This window comes from Seriola lalandi, unplaced genomic scaffold, assembly GCF_002814215.2.
Source record: "Seriola lalandi dorsalis isolate HSWRI2012SDOR001 ecotype SW California unplaced genomic scaffold, Sedor1 jcf7180002054383, whole genome shotgun sequence".
In the NCBI taxonomy this organism is placed as follows: domain Eukaryota; kingdom Metazoa; phylum Chordata; class Actinopteri; order Carangiformes; family Carangidae; genus Seriola; species Seriola lalandi.
Window position 1 is genome coordinate 1 of NW_019524936.1, and position 18,440 is coordinate 18,440.

Here is an 18,440-nt window from a genome sequence, read left to right on the forward strand (position 1 = left end):
TGTGTGTGTGTGTGTGTGTGTGTGTGTGTGTGTGTGTGTGTGTGTGTGTGTGTGTGTGTGTGTGTTTTCAAGAGCTGGAAATACTGGGCACACTGTGTCAGTGTCCAGCCGACATGAAGCCACTCAACCTACATTTTTGGCATCTCTGACATGCCTGTCCGATGGGGTTACAGCTTACCTCCAAGGCCACAGGACGTCCTGTCAAACTACTGTTACCTCACATACGAACACAGTGCTTCAGTCTTGAGCAACTATTCTGAGCCTAGGGAATATGACATATACATGTTATCAGTGTCTAAAACCATACTGAGATATTATCCGACCGCAACAGTTTTTGATCTAATAAGAAAAATATCTTAATTTTTCTTGAATGTTTGGCCGGGAAAAAAATTAAATGGTGTCACGCTGCCATTGTTTAACTCTTGTTTGTCTCAGTGACTCTTGAGTTATGATGGAGTGTCACTCATTGAGGTGACTGATTAGTTGCAGGCACTTTACTGTATATATAGCACATAACATGAACTGGAATGGCTGGCACCGCAGAGCTGTGACTGTTCAACAAAAACATAAGGGCTGAAAGATTTTACAAAACAGCCGCTTTGATTTAATTATTCTCCAACAGGTGGAGTATAAGAAGGACTTGGAGAACACCAAAGGCCACAGCATCAATTTCTGTGAGACACCACAGTTTCAAAATGCTGCTAAAGTTGCAAAGTTCACCAGTGATGTAAGTATGACACTTTTTTTTTACATTTTTGCAGAGAGAAAACACCATGTTTCTTTTCGGCAAAACCTACACTGGAGGGTTCTGTATACTCATTTTTTCTTCATCTTTCTATACCTTTAAAAGAACAAGTACAAAGAGAAGTACACCAGCAATATGAGGGGCCACTATGAAGACTCAGGAATTGATAAGAAGACCATGCATGCCATGAAAGCCAGGAAGCTGGCGAGTGATGTAAGTCTTGTTTTTTTATTCACTAGCCATAATATATAAAAAAATATATTTGTGAACTCCACATATTGTCTCAGCTTTAATACGGTTTCATATTAAATGGCTGCCTTGACATTTTGAATGTTTAATTCCTAACAGTTATTCTAGACCTGGTATTCTCTGTCATTGGCAAAAAAAGGGAATTTTTCTTGTCATATTGAATGATTAATCAAATGATGAATTACAAATATTACATTCATCATATGCATAAATGTGTACTTTAACATACATATACGTACATATGGTTGATAAGAACTGATTTGTAAAACCTATATAAGTTGAGCTTGTTGCTGTGCCAATGATTTTGCTGAGATAGTCCTCTTGTACATTTCAGATTTCTTACAAACAAGGCTGTGAGCAGGAGCAGGGTGAATACAACTACCCAGCCACCCTCACACCAGGTTACCAAAGCCAAAGGAAACTGGACCCACTCAAAGACGTGAGTTCTCTCAAATTAAATCAAAGTGTAATTTTTAACAGTTGAAATCAATGTATAGGCCATATGCAAATACATATTAATATATTTCTCAAGTAGAGGGATGTCTTTTATGATTGATTTCTTGTTTATCAAAAATATTTCCTATGTGATTGCAGAAGAACTACAGGCAACATATTGACCAGGTCAAGTACAGTCCAGTGACAGACACGCCTGAGATTATTCTAGCAAAGAAAAACGCTCAGCTTGTCAGCAATGTAAGTAAACAGCATAATGACAACATAAGCTACCAATGATTGATATTGAGCACTTTGACTAACACCAACTTCTCGGAGCACTTTCCAGCTGCACACTGTACTTACGCGCACTGAGCTGACCCTGGTATTTGAATTTGTAATTCGTGTGTCCTTTAGCTGAATTACAAAGCAGGCTATGAAAAGACGAAGCACCAGTACACACTGTCCCAGGATCTGCCCCAAATCCAAAAGGCCAAAGCCAACGCTGCTTTGTGCAGCGATGTAAGTTAACACACAGGCACTTTCTCATATATGCATGCACGAGCGTGCTGCGTTCACACTTTTAGGATTCATACACACGTCGAAATTAATTCACATGATCACAGGAAATCACTTCTCATTCATCAAGTCATGATTTGACAATCCATATTCATCTTTCCAGATTAAATATAAAGAGGAGTGGGAAAAATCCAAGTCTAAAGCCTGCGACATCGGCGTGGACGACCTGAGTATCAAAGCAGCCAAAGCTTCTCGAGACCTCGCCAGTGATGTAAGTGAACACACATTCTTCTCCACTGCAAGGAGATATAATCTGAGGGGGACAGAGCTAATGGCTGAGCAAAAAAAGTGGGTGTAATACTTGGCAAATGAAATTTGTGGCAAAATGAAATTAAGTCAGATGGGCATGTGTTTCAGATTAAATACAAAGAGATCTACATGAAGAACAAGGAAAAGGCAGTGGGGGTCAACATGAGCGACTCCAAGACTCTGCACTTTCTTCAAGTGGCCAAGATGAACAGCGATGTAAGTTGTTTTGATCAGTGATTACAGGCATTAAGAATTATCTGACACAAACGAGACATTCACATACCACTTTCTATGTACTTATATTTATTGTCGCCTCTTCAGATTGAATACAAGAAGGGCTCCAAGGAGAGCCAGGCTCAGTTCACCCTCCCTATGGACATGGTCAACCTGAGCCACGCCAAAAAGGCTCAAGCCCTCGCCAGTGACCTGGAATATCGCACGAAGCTCCACGAGTACACCGTCATGCCGGATGACATCAAGGTCCAGCAGGCCAAAAAGGCGTATTCCCTTCAAAGCGAGGTACGGGACAAGAGAAAGGAATGAACCCTAGGCTGTCATTTATATGTTTAATGCTATACAAGTGAATTTTTACCAGGTTAATGATTAATTTTTTGTCCTTTGCTCCACAGAACCAGTATCGTTCAGACCTGAACTGGATGAAAGGAGTGGGCTGGGAGGCTGAAGGATGTCTGAACATAACCCAGGCCAAGAAAGCTGGAGATCTGCTTAGTGATGTCAGTATGATTATGATTTGTGTGTGCATATTTTAGTTAGTTGTATTAGGCACATTGTTTATCTGCTGTATCTGCCCTCTCTCCCCCTTTCAGACCAAATACCGTCAGAAGGCAGACAGCATCAAGTTCACCCAGGTGGCGGATGATCTCTCCATCAAACACGCCAAGAAGAGCCAGGAGCTGCAGAGCGACGTAAGGTCTTCACTTCAAAGCTGTAATCTTGTACGTCTAATTACGGTGCACTCTCACAATATATGTCTGTCTGCTTCTGACTTTCAGCTGGTGTACAAGGCAAACACAGAGCAGATCATACACCAGTACACCATGACAAAGGACGAGCCTCTCTTCAGACAAGCCAAGGCTAATGCTGAGCTTCTCAGCGGGGTAAGTTCAGTGAATGTTACTGTGTGTGCGTTACACTGGCGTATACAAGAGCTTCATCGTGTATCATATCTTTTGTGATTACAGCAAAATGAACTTTAGTAAATACATTTGTGAGTTGCTTATCTGTTGAACTATGAGATTGAGTTACTGTTGTAAAAATTAGATTTTGTTATTAAGAGAATGTTGTCAGGGTTTTTGATCAGTTGCACTTTAATGACTGCGATGCTCCCTTCCATTTACAGCCTACGTTGGTAATATAATGAACTCACAGTACAGTAGCAACCTTGTTTCTTGGAGTCATGCCCCTTCACTTCGATTGCAGAAGGTCAACAATTAATACTGAGCGAGAGGTTTCCATGGCGATGTACTCACACAGTAGAGTATCATACATTTCGGATTTTGTGACCTGACTACTGGTTCATCAGGCTGCTGCCCTCAGAAGGATGAATCACTTGATTCAAATCTTAAACTAAGGATTCTTAATTATTTACTTTTCCCATGAGGCACAAAATAAAGTTGATTAACCGAGGACTTAGTCCATTATTTGGACATTAGCACAATTACATTAGTACTGAAAATCAATCAAATCCTGACTGACATAATGCAGTTTAGCTGTTGAGATGTTTCACTGGCATTAGATCCACACACAGTGTTTGGTCTTTCATGGCCAATCTGCCTTGCATGTGGCCAAAACATAAAGAAAATCAGTTCATTTACAGGTACAGTAAAGAGCTATTGTGCATCTTTGCATTCTGTTTTCAGACGAGTACTTTGCATGTAGTTTATCTGTGCACTTGGTGGTAAAATATCTGGAAAACCTTTTACTTTAAACACATCCATTTTAGTTAAATTGTATGATATATTTATTTGAGGTGCTCATTGGGTTTCTGATGACTTAAAAGTCTTTAGCTTAAAATGAATGGAAACAAAGATTACTATGAGAGAAGAAGAAGAAGAAGACTAAAAACTCATCAGATCATCACACATCAGGCTTAATGTGTTTTACCCATTTTGTCTTCATTTTATTTCTGCATCTTGCATTTTTCCTCATAATTTTTTGAAGCAAAAAGCACACAACAGATAAAAAAGTATTTCTGTAATGTTTTCCGACCTTTCTGTTTGCATACTGTACATGTTAGGTGACTGATGTTCATTTTTTTTTTCTAGAAAGTGTACAGGAGCAACTGGGAGAAGCAGAGGGAGAAGGGCTTTGAGCTGAGTTTGGACTCTCTCGCTATACTCACCGCCAAAGCTAAGAGGGACCTGGCCAGTGATGTGAGTTATTCTAAAAACAGTCTGTATCTTTAATATTAGCCTGAGGAGAAAAAATTGCAATCGTGTATTTTATATTCCACTTTGAAACTTTGATATCTCGTCTGCCTGCAGGTGAAATACAAGGAGAAGTATGAGAAAAACAAAGGCAAGGTGATTGGTATTAAGTCAGTCAGCGACGACTCTCAGATGGCCCACTCTGCTCTGGCCACCAAACTACAGAGTGACCGCCACTACAAGAAGAACTACGAGGACACAAAGACCAAATACAGGTGACTTACAGACAACTCTAATGTGCATCTCTCACACCCATATGCATCTGATCAGGAATAGTTTCACATCTGACACACCAGGTAAATAAAGTTAAGGGTACTTGACTGTAAGATAAATAGCAGCGCGCTCGATCAGTGAACTCTGATTTAAAGCAGGTTTTTACATAAAATCCACTTAGTTGAATGGATTGCTAATTAGAGAGATCATTAAGGCTTCATTGTCTGACCTCTGGTGAAAGAAATGTTTTCCTCAGAGGGGGGAGGCTGTGTGTGTTGTCTAAAAGAGGCAAATGGTTTTACTTCAACATTCAACATGAATGAAAATCATAGCTATCTTTTTACAAATAAAACGAATCCTTTGCTGAAGCTACAAAGATCACACATGTCATCACTCTGATAAAGTCCAAATCAAGATGAAGTGCTGTAGTGAGGGGGAATTACCCCAGTAATCAAAGAACTCTGATTCAGTTTATTACCAGCAAAACTTCCCTTAAATCTTCTGTCATTTTGGAACAAAACTCCTCCGTTTACTTAATGAAATGAATCTTGTCCCCAGTGTTTCTCTGGACATGATGAACATCAGCCATGCCAAGAAGGCTCAAGACCTGGCAACCGAGACCAACTACAGGACTTTCCTCCATGAGTACACCACGCTGCCAACTGACATGAATGTTGCCTGGGCTAAGAAGGCCTATGGACTACAGAGCGATGTAAGTCTCATCGTCTGACGTTCAAATAACAACTTGTTTTTTATGAGAAGCTGCCTTGTTAACTACAAGACTGTAGAATTTGGCCTTTGAAATTGAAACGTGTGTCTGAATGTGTGTCTTCAGAAACAGTACAGGTCAGATCTGAACTGGATGAAGGGCGTCGGCTGGGAGGCCTCAAAATCTCTGGACGTCCAGCAGGCCAAGAAAGCCGGAGAACTCGTCAGCGAGGTAACTTCTGATTCTGTGACCCAGAATGCATTGCTGAAATCAGCTGCAAGTTAAGGGGTGTGATGATTCTTGGTAATATTAAATAAAAGATAAATGTCACCACTTACAGTATATGGTTAAATACTATCCCACAGCAACAGACCAAAAAAAAGTGTTTCAGTCCTTGACCTTCATTAACATTTCCCTCATTAATGGTAATTACAGAGAGAGAGAGTCAAATGTAATTTAAACCACTTATCCTGCAGTGTATGATTATTATTAATAGCTATGAGAACTATGTAGGTAAATTGGCACAGAGAGCATGAGAAAGTGATAAGCATGACTGTGTAACATATGACTGGAAGGCTCATATCTAGGTTTACGGCTTAGGTCAGACTGTATTTAAAGAGCTGCGGCCGCAGGATCATTCCTGTTCTCTTGAAACTGGGTTAAGTACGTGGACTGCACCCCAGCTATAACAAGAGACCAGGCTGATTACAGTTACTGAAGCTATTAGGTATCACAAAGATTCCACTTCGCCAATTAGGCGAAATCAGTTTTACGCTTGTTTTTCCTGGTTTCTTTATCTTTACTAAATTGATTTGGTTCATGGGTCCACACTGCTTACATTGATATATTGCGTTATAGTTTTTTAGACAGGTAGATGAGGAAATACATGCTGCATCGATGTATGGGATTTGTGCCGTCCAGACCTTCAAACAGAAAGCTGTTCGTGTTCTCCATTAATGTCGAGTGTCAGTTTCCTAAAAGCTTCTCGGCCCCCAGATCTTCTTAGTGCGCAATGTCCACACGGGGCTCAGGGGGCTGTGTTACAGAAACTTCTTGACTCTGAAATCGTTTCTAATTATGAACTTTGGTCATTTGATTTACCTTCATATTTAACTGATTTAGTAGAGAAAACTGAAGAACTCAAACAGTTTGAAATATCCTGATCAGGGATAACTGATGAATCATGATTGTTAAAATAATTTTACCTCTATAGTGAAACATTGTCCTGTCCTTTCAACCTGCTCCTACTTTATCACAATACCATTTGGCAAAGCAATCATTTAGTTTAAATATTTTAAAATGAAACAACCTTCTTATCCATTGATTGTTTTATAAACACTTTTTTGTAAATGCCTGTAAATGGTGTATAAAGATATTTCTGTGACATATCTGTGACAGACTGGCAACACCAGACTCTATTCATAACCTCTATATAAGCAGCCACTTATTTTAAGAGTCATTCCAGTCATGGTTACCAACATTAGACCATGAAATGACAGAACACAAATAGAACAGAGCCTTGAGTCCCTCCAGAACAGGTTTTTATCATCTATATTTGTATCTATATGTATATGTAGTTATGTGTGTATCTATCTATCAAGAAAATAAAGCAAAATAGTTTTTTATTTTGACACATGGCATATATTTTTTAGTAGGAATGTTTGTCATACTGTTGTGCCCTCTACTGCTCATCAAATGCATGTGCACCTGGTTTTTCATGGCTGTGTCTTGATACTCGTCACTCTGGTACTTTATGCGGAATTTTGTTGTTGAATCTGTAGAAAAAGTACCGCCAGGATGTGAGCGCTCTGAGGTTTACCAGTGTTGAAAACACTCCGGAGATGGTCCAAGCCAAACTCAGCAACAAACTGGCCATTGATGTAAGTTGAGTTGCCGTTTGTGCTCTTTGTCCTTTATTTAATGGAGAAGACGCATTTGAAATACGCATTTGTTTCACTGGTTTTCACCATTTTACTTCTTTATACTTTTTTGGTTGAACCGAAGCTTGTCTTAACCACAGCTGACCATTATAAATACTGTAAATATGAAGTGTGTAAACAGAAAGAGGAAGCTTATAATGTCATGCAGCACCTGAGTGTGATCAAATATCTGAGGTAAACTGAGTCAGTGATGCTGCGCGCTTTCTCCTTCACAGAGGTTGTACAGGGAGAAGGGTGAAAACTTGAAGCACAACTACACGCTCAGTGGAGAGCTGCCGGAGATGGTGCAGGCCAAGCTCAATGCTATGAACATCAGTGAGGTAAAGAACTGAGTTTTTAAGAACTCACACATAAACATCTATCAAACAGACAATGAAAGCTGCGTTTGTGAGGTGTAACCAGAGTTTGTGCATCTGCTGTGTTGTATTTTCAGAGCCATTACAAGGAATCCTGGACCAAGATACGTGATGGTGGTTACAAGCTGCGTCTGGATGCCATTCCTTTCCAGTCTGCCAAAGCATCTGCAGAGATCCTCAGCGATGTGAGATTACGACAAATTAATATTGGATAAATATTTATTCATGCAATATTTATTTATTGCATTAATAAATATTTTTTAATGTTTGTCATTTTCACCATGGCTTAAAATATCTTGATCTGCAACAGCTGTGATTATTTTTGTAAAATTTGTAGCAGATCACTTGTTTTGTTTAATGGTGAATTGACTGTTCAACACACTGACAAGATCTCAGACAATTTTACACAAACTTTAAACATCTAATTTTTACTCAGCTGATGTCAATGATTTGCAATTTCAGCAAAAGTACAAAGAGGAGTTTGAGAAGACTAAAGGGAAGATGATCGGACTTAAGGGACTACAGGATGATTTGAACATTGCTCACTCGGTCCACGCCAGCAAGCTACAGAGCGACGTGAGTGTTTTTGGGGGTTTTTTCACTCTAATTTAGCAGAAAAAACGTGTTCAAAAACATACAAACATACAAGACTTTCTTTTATCCGTTTGTCTCTCTCCAGATTAAGTACAAGCAGGATTCAGCGAAGGAGCTCTCAAAGGTCCACCTGTCCATGGACATGATGGAGGTCGCCCATGCTAAAAAGGCCCAGTCGCTGGTCAGCGAGCAGGACTACAGACTCACCCTGCATCAGTACACCTCCCTGCCCGATGACATGAAGGTGCAGGCGGCCAAGAGAGCGTACGCCCTCCAGAGCGAGGTGAGAGGGACAGTGCACTGCTGCAGGCACAGCTTCTGTTGTAATTGTGAAATGTGAAAAGAAAACACTGCGTATTTTTAGGCTAAAATATCTTTAAAAAATTGATTAAGGGAACCAACGGTTAGTTTATAATACTACACAAGTGATTTAATCAGCACTTATAAAGCAGTGCCATCTTAATTATATATAAAGTCTCAAGGGCTACTCAGCCATCACAACGTGAAATAAATGTGATTTTCACTACAGCAATTAAATGTTGCATCATCAGTAATTTATCATAGGAAGTATGCCACTTTGATTTTTGAAAGTAAGATTTTAATAATGTTTTGTGTCATTAAAAATATGTATTTTTGATGTACGTGTTTGTCACAGAATGTGTATCGCTCTGACCTGAACTACCTGCGTGGTGCCGCCTGGATCGCCACTGGGGCTCTGCAGATTGAAGGCTCCAAGAGGGCCACAGACCTCATCAGTGATGTGAGATGTCCTTGTTGTTTTTGGGGTTTTTTTGTTCCTCTTTTATCATTTTTTTGTGCACATACAGCACTATATGCTGCCCATGCCTACATGCAGGTCCAGATCTTAAAAAGTCCAATCTACAGTATATAGTTGTGTGTTGATACTCACTTTGAATGATGACTTCATTATTCAGAATACAAAGCGATGATTTCATTTATACTTTGACCTACAAAAACATAACAGGGGCTAACTTGTGATGGTTCTTCTGTAACAGAAAAATTACCGCCAGCAGCCGTACAACTTCAAGCACACCTCTGTCGCTGACTCTCCAGATATCGTCCACGCCAAACTCAGTGGACAGATCACAAATGAAGTGAGACAATAAGCTTATTGTTCTTAGTTCTGTTCTCATAAGCCTCCTCCAGGTTTTTCTATTTTGTTGTTTTTGATTTTCTTAGTTAATGATGATGATGATGATGATGATGATGATGATGATGATGATGATGAAATGTCCTCTATCTCTCTCACTCCCAGCGTTTGTACAAAGAGAAGGGGGTGAATGACCAACACAACTACACTATAACAACTGAGAGACCAGAGATTACACAAGCAAAGATCAATGCAGCCAACTTTAGCGAGGTACTCTTAGTTCCTGTGACCTCAGCACTGCACAACATCTGTAAACATCCATGACTCATTCTACTGTCTCTATGTGTGCGTTTTTTTTTTGTTTTTTTTTTAAGGTTAATGACCATTTGCTCTTTGTCTCTCTGCTGCAGATCAAGTACAGAGAGTCCTGGCACACCCTGAGGGCTCAGGGCTACAAACTCACCATGCAGGACATCCCCTTCCAGGCTGCCAAGAGCTCCACAGGCATCGCCAGTGATGTAAGAGACAAAAAACACAAAATATAGATGAATATTCATTGAAAATATCCACCTGAAGGGAGGCCACATGAAAATACCAAATGCATATATTAATATAAGAATACCATAAGAACAAGAATATAATAAAACACAACAACAAAGTAGACTGCATCAGAACCTATAGATGTTACTTTTTGCGTGTTCCTCTTGTATGGTGTTTTGTTATCGGTCTAAAACTGAAACTAACTCCAGCTGTAACCTCCGTCTCTCTGCAGTACCAGTACAAACACAACCACCTGCTGGAAAAGGGGAAACACATTGGTGTCAAGAGCGTCTTGGAAGACCCACGTCTCCTGCACTGCCTGCAGGCGGGCCGGCTGGCCAGCGACCAGGAATACCGCAAGGACGCACTGACAGCCAGCGGTCAGTACCACCTCACCCCAGACATGATTAATCTGGTGACGGCTAAGAACGCCCAGGCCCTGGCCAGCGATCAGGACTACAGGAAGAGGCTGCATGAGTACACAGTGCTTCCTGATGACATGAAAGTCAAGTGGGCCAAAAAGGCTTACGACCTGCAGAGTGAGGTGAGGGAACGAGATACAGAGAAAGGATGAGAGATCGTACTGATAAGGCAAACTCTGTGTACAAATGTTATTGCTTTATGTCTAGAAACTCTACAAGTCAGACCTCAGTTTCATGAAGGGAGTGGCCTGGGACGGAGTGGGTGCACCTCAGCTGGAGTCGGCCAAAAAGGCTGGAGAACTTATCAGTGATGTGAGTTTATGTGAAAAAATGGTATTAAGTGGTTAAAATACATGTCTATGTCATAATAGGACCAAAAAGTAAAAATACCTAAAAATATATTTTTTTAATCATCTGGATTTTTGATATTTGATTTATTCAATCTTCAAGTGTTCAGTTCTACTTTGGCTAAATTTGACTCCTTTACATGAAGGTATAAATGCTATTTCAATGCCTTCTTACTGAAATATTTATTTATTTATTATTGCGTTGGCCTGGAAGTTGTTGATGTTGTTGTTACATCTGTAAATACTGGAATCAGTCCATAAAATACCCATCACATGTAAGTTTTTAATGAAGCTCCCTGTTGGAAAATGATTAAATACAATAAAATAAAACCATAGATGCCGGTAGCTACATTCCTGATCGTATATGAAGTCACAGTCGTTGTTATTTTTGTTGATTATAATTTGTCCTCTTTTTAAAGTCAATGTGACATTAATAAAACATTTTTATGACAGGTGAGATATTTGACTTTTGGGAGTCAATTTTACTGTAAATTCTAATGCAGTGACTGACAGCTGGAAGTTCATTTAATTAAGCCTGGAGGACATCCCACTTTCAATATGACTTTACCGCAAGTCTCAGCCATTTTTATTTCCCGCTGTTAAAGTTTATGTGGTCTTCCTTCGTGCAGAAGAAGTACCGTCAGCTGCCTGGCCATCTGAAGTTCACCTCAGTGGCTGACTCTCCTGATATTGTCCATGCCAAGACGAGCTATCAACAGTGCAGTGAGGTAGGGTGACAAAATTAATATGCTTTAGAAATCATTCATGCTACTTTAAGGAACTTTTGTTATTGTATCTGTAAGAACCTGTTGATATCCTGTTTGATATCATGTATTTGTCTTCTGTCCACTGCAGAGGCTGTACAAATCTGGAAAGAATGATGACATGCATAAGTACACCTTACACTCAGATGATCCGGACTTTGTTCGAGCCAAGATTAATGCCCAGCAGATTAGTGATGTAAGCCGCTCTTCAGATACTTCTCACCATCACAAATACACACAAACTACTTAAAATCACCGTGGAAAGATGTCAATATCTCTTTGTGACATTTCTTGCCTTCAACATTCTTTTCCTATGAAGAAAGTTTACAAGGCGTCTGGGGAGCAGGTAAAGACATCAGGCTACGACCTGAGGCTCGACGCCATTCCTTTCCAAACTGCCAAGACCTCCAGAGAAATCGCCAGTGACGTGAGTTCAGTTTGTCACAAGATTTAAGTCCCTTCAGCCTTTCCTGAGAAATTAAACACAAATTAGGATTTAGTTTAGTTTAGTTTGTATGCACCTTTTGTTTTTTACTTGGCCTGTTAATCTTGAACAACTCCTACCTAATGCTTAATTTATTTACGGAAAAAATTTGTCTTCTTTAAGATTTTATGTTTACTGCCCATTCTTTTTATTGCAACTAAAATTTAATTTACAACTATTATTTACTTACTTATTTACTACTTTTATTATTTACAATTGGAAAGTTTTGCTCATGTATTCTGAAAGTGGCATAAATAACAAAGTATTTCACTAATCTTACAAAGGCATTCTGAAAAAGATACATGCAGTTCTAAGTTTAAGCCCCTAAATCTAAATCACAACAACTTAAAAAAAAACCCTCTATTTCTCCCTTCAACAGTTCCGTTACAAGGAGTCCCATCTGAAAGAGAAGGGCCAACAGGTGGGGCTGCGCTGTGTGGAGGACGACCCTAAGATGGTGCACTCTCTGGCAGCCAGCAAGCTCCAGAGCAACCTGGAGTATAAACGTCAGTCCAAGGAGGAGCGCGGCCAGTACAAGATCCATGCTGACCAGCCTGAGTTTCTGCAGGCCAAGAAGAGTCAGGCGCAGGCCAGTGACCTCTCCTACCGCCACAAGCTCCACGACTACACCTGCGACCCCGAGCAGCTCAATGTCAAGCATGCCAAGCAGGCCTACAAGCTGCAGAGTGATGTACGTCATAGTGCAAGTAGCACATATTGGTGAAAGGTTTTTTTTTTTTTTTCAAGTGTCTTTGCTACATCCAGCATCATTATTCCACTTACACACTGACACTGGCGTTCACTGAGGTGTTGGAGGCCAAAAACAGAGCTAAAGAGAGATTAAATATTTAGTATTTGTCCTTCAGGCCCACTTCTACAGATTTAATTGGTACGATGTCGATGTCCCACTCCAATTGCCGCTGCATTTTGTTGTAGGTGAACTACAAATCAGACCTGAACTGGATCAGGGGAGTGGGCTGGACCCCTCCCGGCTCCCACAAGGCCGAGCTTGCCCGCCGGGCTGCAGAGCTGGGACTGGCCGAGGGAGTTAGCACTGACGAGGCTATCGCAAAGTACCAGCACATGATGATGGTGAGAGAACTGGGAAGATGAATTCTAGTAATTTCCTGTAGATCGACTTTTTCTATATGGAATAAATGATCAATTTTAAATGATCATTTTGTCCTTGTTTCAGGTGTATCACCAGCAGCAGATGGAGCAGCAGCAGCAGCAGCAGCAGCAGATGTCAGAGCAGGCGGAGACGAGCGAGGAAATTCAACAAGGTGTCAACATGGACGCCATGGAGGTCCTTCACGTCAAGAGGAAGAAGACCATTCAGACCGTACAGAAAAAGTCAACCAGCAGCACCACAACCTCATTCAGATCCATGGAGAAGAAGTCCAGCACCAGCTCGTCCTCCTCGTCGGCTGCCCTCCAGAACACAGTCAGCACGTCTATGTCTAGTAAAGCTGCTGCGATAGAAGACGCATAGATCAGAGGAGGTTTTATAGATGATAGTGTTTAGAGATTGTTAAAGATGGCCACTCTCGGAAGGTGAGGTGAACTTTTACTGAGGGGTTTACTTTCCAGGCGGTGTTTTTGGCATCTGTTTTGATGAAATTGACTGTTGTAGTCTAGTTACATAAGATGCCACACCAATGTCAAACAGAGCTACTGTAGGTGCAAGAATGAACTGTAAAATAATTGTTTTAACGATTACGAAGGCGGTTAAGCATGTGGAATTGGAACAGGAATTGTCATGTTTGTTGAAAGGATTGTCGAAGTATGTGGTGAACAAAAGGGAATTCAGAAAAAAAAAACTATTTTCAGATTCAATGCAAGTGTTTTTTACTGTTTATCAAAGCTTCAGGCTGGGTTATACAGCCCAGGAGATCATGAAAATGTTAATTTCAAGCAAAAACATCAAGAATTAATTCAGATTGTTTTAGATACTGGATGAAATGCTGGAAGGAAAGTTAGCAATTACTTTTGTATATTGGTCTGTTCAGAAGATACGGAGCATATATATGGCCAGCACTTCAGAATATTTTTTCATAATTTTCTTTTTTATCTTTAGAGAAGAACACATGGAGGTGCCGACAAAACCTTGTCGCAGCCATGCAAAAACATTTTCGTACGAGGTCTGATAATGTGGTTCACTTTGAGCTAGGCTCAGTGAGAATTAAGTACAGGCCCACTGAAATGATGTGTGATCTACATTTTGTCTGGCAGGTTCAGCTTTGTGAGTTTGTAACAGTGCCTCTTTTAACTCAAAGCTGGACTCAGAGTAAATGCTTGGTTTTATCGCTGATAAAAAAAAATAAACAGTTTTACTTTTTTTCAAGGCAAACTAAGCTGTCATCTCTTTGTCTTTCCAAAGTCAGAAGGATTTCTCAGGCCAGTGTATCAGTAATGCAGATCAGTCGACTAATGTTCAGTTGATCTTGCTCTTGATCCAGTTGAGGAATGTTTGGACGTTGGCGTAGACACCAGGCTTGTTCTTCACACCACAGCCATGACCCCAGCTCACCACACCAGTGATGTAGTGTGTGCCGTTTTGCTCACACACCAACGGGCCACCTGAGTCACCCTGCAGAATTATGGAGAGTTAAGATTATAATATTTCCTGTGGGGAAGGTCACTGCTACAGGACTAATATATCAGCACAGGCCTGATGCCTGATGGTTTGAACTTAAAGGTCCCATATTATATAATGTGTATAGTGTGTCTGTTTTGATTCTTGAGTCTAGGTGCTATATTATTACTGTTTAAGTATCAAAGCGCATAGTCCACAGAGAAATGCACACAGCCTGTATTCAGAAATAAAACGAGCCGTCAGGACTTCTGTAACTTTGTGATGTCACAAAAAAGCAGTCACCATTCTCAACAATGCCACCCACCATCCAACCTTGCAGGATGTGGTTTCTCTGAGAGTTTACCTGAAATCTGCTATATTATTAATATGGTTTTTGGTGCTTAAAAACACAAATATATATTTCTTATGGATATCAAAACTTCAAATAAAAAAAGTGTAAAATATGGGACCTTTAATAGCCTTGAAAACAGTTAGGGAAAAAAAAAATTTGAGCAATTTTCATTAAGATGCCACACATAATGCAATTACATACATACCTGACAGGAGTCGATGCCCCCATTCATAGTTCCTGCACAGAGCATGCTGTTGTCCAGTAGGTTTCCATAGACGTGAGGAGCTTTGCATCGCTCTTCAGATATCAGCAACACACGAGCATTCAACAGCTGGCTGCTGTACGGCTCTGAAAAGTGGAGGTCCAAGCAAATTTGAATAAGTATTAAATTGGCTAAGGAATGTAAATAATTCAGGTTTGTCAGAGATAGTAGGAGCATTAAATCAATACATTTTTTTTTTTTTTCTGAAGAAATGCATTAAGAAAAAAAAGGATTTTTAATAAATAGTTCATTACTTTTTTCAGTTGCCCCCCATCCCGAGATAACACACAGCTTTCCAGCTGGGAAGGGTTGGTCTGGTAGACACACTGTCTTCACAAAGCGAGTTTCGTTGGCACAGTAAGGACTGTCCGTCACTTTGAGTTTAAGCAGAGCTACACCGGAAGTTGACACAAACAGTGAGTGGCATGAATCATTGATTTCTAAAGTAATCAAATTACTTTTCATGAAACAGGTCTCAAAGCATAAAACCCCAATGTTTTATAAAACATTTTAAAATTATATAGTGTTACAATCTGGGTGAATTAAGATAAAAACAATAAAAACTAATCAATGAATGACTTGAAGGTTTGGATTGAAGTAATCTAAGTTACACTACATATTGTGTATACTGTACATTGTATTATCAGTTATCATATGATAGACAACTGAGACAATAATTACACAATCTATATATTCTTATGGTTTATGGTCTGTCTAGGATAAAAATGATACTTTTTTTTGAAAAATGTTACAAACCAATGTCGTTGTAAAGTGCTCTAGGAGTATCCCTGTAGTTCTCATGAACAATTGTTTGTATCACTGGAATGGTCTGGTCCATCCCCTCCTCTTTCTCTATATTCACTCCTCCCAACACCACTTGGAATTCATCAGTGGGTTCACTGGAACAAAACGAAAACTGTAAAATGCTTATACTATAAAATTGTACAGACTTTAAATGGCATACACACAAAACACAGAACCTACACACAGTGGGCAGCAGTGAGGACCCAGCAGGATGTGAGCAGGATCCCACCACACATGTGCCTAAACTCATAGGATGTGCCTATGGGTCTGGTCTGCACCGACACCTGCCAGGGGTGGGCACCCGGGAAGGACTTGCTGCCCCCAAAAATCCTGCTAGTGCGAGAAGGCTGTGATATTCCGCACTGGGAGAACTGGGAAGGCTCTGGCTGCGGTTTGACTGGTGTAGGTGGAGTTGCTGGAACTGAGGAACATCAGAAAATAGTAAAGCTTGGACAAACATAGTATATACTGTGTGTGTACTGTGTACTGAGTACTGTGTGCTGTGTGTGTGAGAGTGATCACCTTCAGAACATTTCTTCACTTTGCAGTAACCCCACTGCAGTTGGTTTTGCTTTTTAATAAAACACCAAGGCTTGTCATCTCCGTCTGGGTTCCTAAATTGTAGCGAAAATAATGAAACAACTAGATTATTAAAAGTATTGTTTCCCCTCATACATAAATGTAATATATGTACATATATTACATATATGAAACGTATGTACTTTGTTAAAAATAATATTTAAAACCTATTCGAAATTGTAACAATTCCATATATTGACATAAATGTTTGGCCCATACAAATATGTATGTTTATGTATCTATGCTTATATTGTAGAAATACAAGCCCATCAATGTATGTTGATATTATATACAGTAGGGTCCATGAGTCTGAGACCACTTTCCCAGAATGGGAAGATAGACTCATTCATGAAATTAATAAGAAAAACATAGAATTTTTAAATGTATGCTATTTTAAAAAATCATCATATCATAAATTTTAATATACTGTACCTTACTATACTCTAACTTTTTATACCTTACTATACTATGCCATTTTTATGCCCTACTATACTATGACATTTTTTTTATACCTGACTATACTGTGACATTATTATACCTTATTATACAGTGACATTTTCATGCCTTACTATTTCATGCTGTTTTAATGACTGAATGTACTAAGGCTTTTTTATGCCTCACTATACTGTGACGTTTTCGTGCCTTACTATACTATGATATTTTTTATACCTTATTATACTATGATCTTTTTATGCCAGACTATACTATGATGTTTTTATGCCTTCTGACATTTTTTATGCCTTACTATAGCATGTGTTCAGCAACTGTTAAGATCCATCTTTTTAAAGCTTTCTGTACCCTACTATATACTAGCCTAATGTTTGCTAATGTACGTGTACCTATGCTGTAATAAGAAGTCTGATGTATTGATACATTTGTAGGGTATCTGATTCTGAAAATGGTATTATTTCAGCCTTAACCAACACTGAACTGAGCTCTGTTTGGTTTGCATCTAGATTCTAGAACCACTGGTTGCAACCTGTATGCAATTGTCTGAGTATTATTTGAATGTCTTATGTTTGGAGATGATTTTATGTTCCTTTTGTTGTGTTTGCTGTTATGTTCTTTCTATGGACCCCCCATGAGCTTTCTCCCTAATAAAAATTTTGTTGATTTGAATCGAATTTAATATATGATTTTTTTTATGCCTTACTATACTATGATGTTTTTATGCCTTACTATATTATGCCATTTTTTTATGTCATATACTATGACATTTTTATGTTTTTATGCCTTATTATAATATGAAGTTTTTATGCCTTTCTATACTTTGTCATTTTTATGCCTTACTATACTATGATGTTTTTATGCCTTACTATACTATGATGTTTTTATGCCTTACGATAGCATACTATGACGTTTTCATGCCTTAGTATACTATGATGTGTTCATGCATTACTATACTATGATGTTTTAATTCATACATTTTTATGCCTTACTATACTATGATGTTTTAATTCCCTTCTATACTGTGATGTTTTTTATGACTTACTATACTATGACGTTTTTGATGCCTTACTATAGTATGACATTTTTAATGCTTTACAATACTATGATGTTTTTGATGCCTTACTATACTATGACGTCTAAATTACGTTTTTGATGCCTTACTACAGTATGATGTTTTAATGCCTTACTATACTATGACTCTATTATGCCTTACTATACTACGACGTTTTTTTTGCCT

The 18,440-nt window shown here is 39.2% G+C and overlaps 2 protein-coding genes across 2 annotated transcripts in view; one reads left to right on the forward strand and one right to left on the reverse strand.

Moving 5' to 3' along the window:
• Positions 1 to 594: 594 nt before the first annotated feature.
• LOC111657083 (nebulin-related-anchoring protein-like) lies at positions 595 to 16,777 on the forward strand (the record flags this gene model as incomplete). The annotated part of the gene is made up of 32 exons (XM_023409063.2): positions 595 to 727; positions 851 to 958; positions 1,329 to 1,433; positions 1,589 to 1,687; positions 1,844 to 1,948; positions 2,109 to 2,216; positions 2,363 to 2,470; positions 2,576 to 2,773; positions 2,884 to 2,988; positions 3,082 to 3,180; positions 3,268 to 3,372; positions 4,540 to 4,647; positions 4,759 to 4,916; positions 5,473 to 5,626; positions 5,750 to 5,854; positions 7,405 to 7,503; positions 7,779 to 7,883; positions 7,997 to 8,104; positions 8,382 to 8,495; positions 8,599 to 8,796; positions 9,169 to 9,273; positions 9,530 to 9,628; positions 9,790 to 9,894; positions 10,035 to 10,142; positions 10,397 to 10,708; positions 10,794 to 10,898; positions 11,563 to 11,661; positions 11,789 to 11,893; positions 12,017 to 12,124; positions 12,561 to 12,872; positions 13,118 to 13,273; positions 13,377 to 16,777. Coding segments are annotated over 32 exons (4,333 nt in total), but the record flags the coding sequence as incomplete, so codon positions are not given.
• Positions 14,013 to 18,440, reverse strand: part of LOC147818960 (factor VII-activating protease-like) — an 11,072-nt gene continuing 6,644 nt past the window's right edge. Inside the window, exons 8-13 of the mRNA XM_087174775.1 lie at positions 16,697 to 16,788; positions 16,355 to 16,595; positions 16,127 to 16,269; positions 15,625 to 15,762; positions 15,314 to 15,456; positions 14,013 to 14,771 (exon numbers count right to left, since the gene is read on the reverse strand). Of these exons, the coding sequence (XP_087030901.1) occupies positions 14,616 to 14,771; positions 15,314 to 15,456; positions 15,625 to 15,762; positions 16,127 to 16,269; positions 16,355 to 16,595; positions 16,697 to 16,788 (913 nt within the window). The 3' untranslated portion in view covers positions 14,013 to 14,615. The remainder of the gene's footprint in view (positions 14,772 to 15,313; positions 15,457 to 15,624; positions 15,763 to 16,126; positions 16,270 to 16,354; positions 16,596 to 16,696; positions 16,789 to 18,440) is intronic.